The sequence below is a fragment of the Geospiza fortis genome, unplaced genomic scaffold (assembly GCF_000277835.1).
Source record: "Geospiza fortis unplaced genomic scaffold, GeoFor_1.0 scaffold23, whole genome shotgun sequence".
Taxonomy (NCBI): domain Eukaryota; kingdom Metazoa; phylum Chordata; class Aves; order Passeriformes; family Thraupidae; genus Geospiza; species Geospiza fortis.
The window spans coordinates 714327-717225 of NW_005054303.1; the positions used below are offsets into that span (position 1 = coordinate 714327).

The window sequence follows — 2899 nt, forward strand, 5'->3', positions numbered from 1 at the left end:
CCTCCCCGCACCGAGCGGAGCAGCGCCCAGCACCGCCCGCTCCTGCCTTGTGCTCACCAGCCCCTTACACCCCCCTGGTCCGCTCACAAAGCCGCCGTAACTGCTCAACCGCTACTCCAAACAAGCCTACAGAGAAAACCCAGAAAGAAACTTAACCGGGTTGAGTAGCTGCCAAGCACATTCTGGGTTTATGGAAATATTCCTTTAAAGGCTCGTTCATGAAATAGCTATAAACACATGCATTCCACACCATACACAACAATAACAACTGTTGCCATATTTCCTGAAAAATCCCTTTGCTAGGATTTTTCTCCTGAGAAGCCTCTGAGGAAAAGACAAACAATAAATCTCTGCTGCTGTGGAATACAACAGGTGCATCTTTGATTGGTCTCATGTGGTTGTTTTTAATTAATGGCCCATCACAGTCCAGCTGTCTCAGACTCTCTGGTCAGCCACAAGATTTTATTATTCATTCCTTTCTATCCCTTTCAAGCCTTGTGATAAAATCCTTCCTTCTATTTTTTTAGTAAGTTTTAGTATATAACTTTCTTTTAATACATATCACAAAATAATAAATTAGCCTTCTGAAACATGGAGTCAAGATTCTCATCTCTTCCCTTCTCCTGGGACCCCTGCAAACACCACCACATTCAACATAAATGATTTTTGCATAGTTTATTCTATAGTTCTTCCTCTCCTTTCCAGAGTAGGGAAGAGAAATTTCTCAACGCTTATGGACTAATGGAATTCCTGAACACATATTAATCATGTAATTAAATCAACTTCAAAGAGTAACACCAGAAATTAAACTAGCACTGATGAATTGCAGACGTCCTTTAATGTAGTATCCTCTCAGAGTAAAAACCATATTCCTGTTCTTTCAATATGTGACGGAAGATGATGAATCAAACAAAAATGTCTTCCTTTTCATCATCAGCTTTTATCTCCATGTTACTTCTTCACCAGGCTTCAACTCCCTGTGTAGAAAAAAAAAAGAGGGAAGAGACTAAAATTAGTATCTTTCTTTTTAGAATAATTATTAACAAATGTAAGTACTTATTCGTGTTAGTTTATATTCAATAATACCTTCATTTTGAGATCTATGTAAAAATGTAACTTTCCTTGCAATTGCTGTCAGTAAAAATCTTTCCATACTGATAAACTTCCTCCTTTATTTCAAAAGCTTCAATGGTTTGAGTCCTCTGATTTCCATTCATTTAACTGGAAGCACAGAACAGCTGACTTCTAAGGAGTTAACAGACTTTTAATTGGATCCAAAATGAAAAACTCTACTTCTTTTAAATATAATAATTCATTACTTTAGTGGAAAGAAAGGTGTGAAGGAAGAAGGGATTTTTACAAGACGCTGACACAGCAGCCCAACTTCACTAACAATACATTAAGAAAATTGCTAATGTACCAGTGGAGTAGATTGTGTCAAAAGCTTTCTTTCTTACTCAAAATTAACTTAGGTGAGGCCAGAGCTGGAAAAACAAATCCACTGGCAAACTGACAGCACTCCTACAGTTTATACAACATGACTTTTCCCCCTCTTCTTTTGTTAACCTGATGATCTAATACAGAATTAGAACTGACACAGATGAGTCAATGTCTGAAGCTGATGTAAATACTCCTGAGGAGTCACAGCCAGAAAAACCAAACTGATCAGTGCACATAATCACATCATCCAGCGAAGATACAGCAGCATGTATGTTAATTTTCAAGATCTTGGTAATTAAGTAACACACATTTATAAAAAGTATTTGGTTGAAAAGCACTGTGATCATTTTAAATTCAAGAGGGAAAATACTCAAGCACTGTGTTTCTTGCTGAAGTTATAGAGTCATAATAATAGTTTCCATATTTCATAACCAAGAACTTTTTAGTCATTAACAGTAGTTAATGACCCTTTCTTTCATGGAGATAACTCCTAAAGATTCCATTTCCAGAAGGTATTACTGACCTAAAACACTTCATGAATGCTTGATATTTTTAGGCCTTTCTTCCCTTTTTTTGGTTACGCTCATAACTAAAAAAGAACTGAAAAGCACTTTGAAAAATACCTATATATGTATATAAGAAGCATCATAAAGCAGACCTTTTATATAATAAGCTCTTGTTTCTGAAGGAAGACAATCTTTCATCATTCCATCTGTCCAAATAGCATCCAATCACAAATCCTAAGGGAACAAGGATGTGAACCCAGTGTTCACGCACAGCTTGGGCGAAATTCACCATGACTGCTGGAAAGAAAAGTGTAACAGGTAAGAGGTACTAATAAACCTGCACTTGGAAACTGTTGCATGTTTGCCACCCTTACTCTCACTTATTAGGATTCTGCAATGGCATAATACACAAGAGGGCCATCAAACACTTCCTAGGAGACACATACTGCTCTCAAACCCATACCTGGGTTTCTTAGAAATAATCCTAACTGTTGACCCTGGGAAAAAGAATTTCATCCTAAAACAGGAGAGAAATAGAACATCTCTTTAATTCACTCATTAAAGCAACTCTACAGAAGTTTTCTGCTCTGTAAAACATTAAGAACACTTTCATAATCTAAACTCCTGTAGAAGCACACTTTATTATCTGTGTCAAGTCTCAAAGACAAGTTGTGTATTTAGTGGGGAGCTGACAGATAAGAAACGACATTTCTGAAATAAGGAAGAACATTTCTAAAATCAGAGAATAACAAAATTATTACAGCTGGAATGGACCTCTGGAGATCATACAGTCAAAACTCTCTGCCAAGGCAGGATCACCTGCAGCAGATGACATAGGAACACATCCAGGTGGTTTTTAAATGTCTCCAGAGAAGGAGACTCCATGACTTCTCTGGGCAGCTGTTCCAGCGCTCTGTCACCATCAAATTATAGAAGCTCTTCCTCCGAGCACC

General features: G+C 37.5%; 1 protein-coding gene across 1 annotated transcript; it reads right to left on the bottom strand.

The window, feature by feature from the left end:
- Positions 1-660: 660 nt before the first annotated feature.
- NDUFB1 (NADH:ubiquinone oxidoreductase subunit B1) lies at positions 661-2263 on the bottom strand. The gene is made up of 2 exons (XM_031066281.1): positions 2099-2263; positions 661-977 (listed from the first exon to the last, which is right to left on the bottom strand). Exons 1-2 carry the CDS (start codon positions 2236-2238, stop codon positions 941-943), a joined length of 177 nt encoding a protein of 58 aa, XP_030922141.1. The 5' UTR covers positions 2239-2263; the 3' UTR covers positions 661-940.
- Positions 2264-2899: the final 636 nt, after the last annotated feature.

Bases quoted from the DNA above. Each gene is read 5' to 3' on its own strand.
- NDUFB1 (XM_031066281.1), bottom strand. From the start codon at position 2,238: ATGGTGAATTTCGCCCAAGCTGTGCGTGAACACTGGGTTCACATCCTT. The intron at 978-2,098 runs GTCTGCTTTATG...TTTTCTACACAG, and splicing joins AAGAGCTTATTATATAAAAG to GGAGTTGAAGCCTGGTGAAG.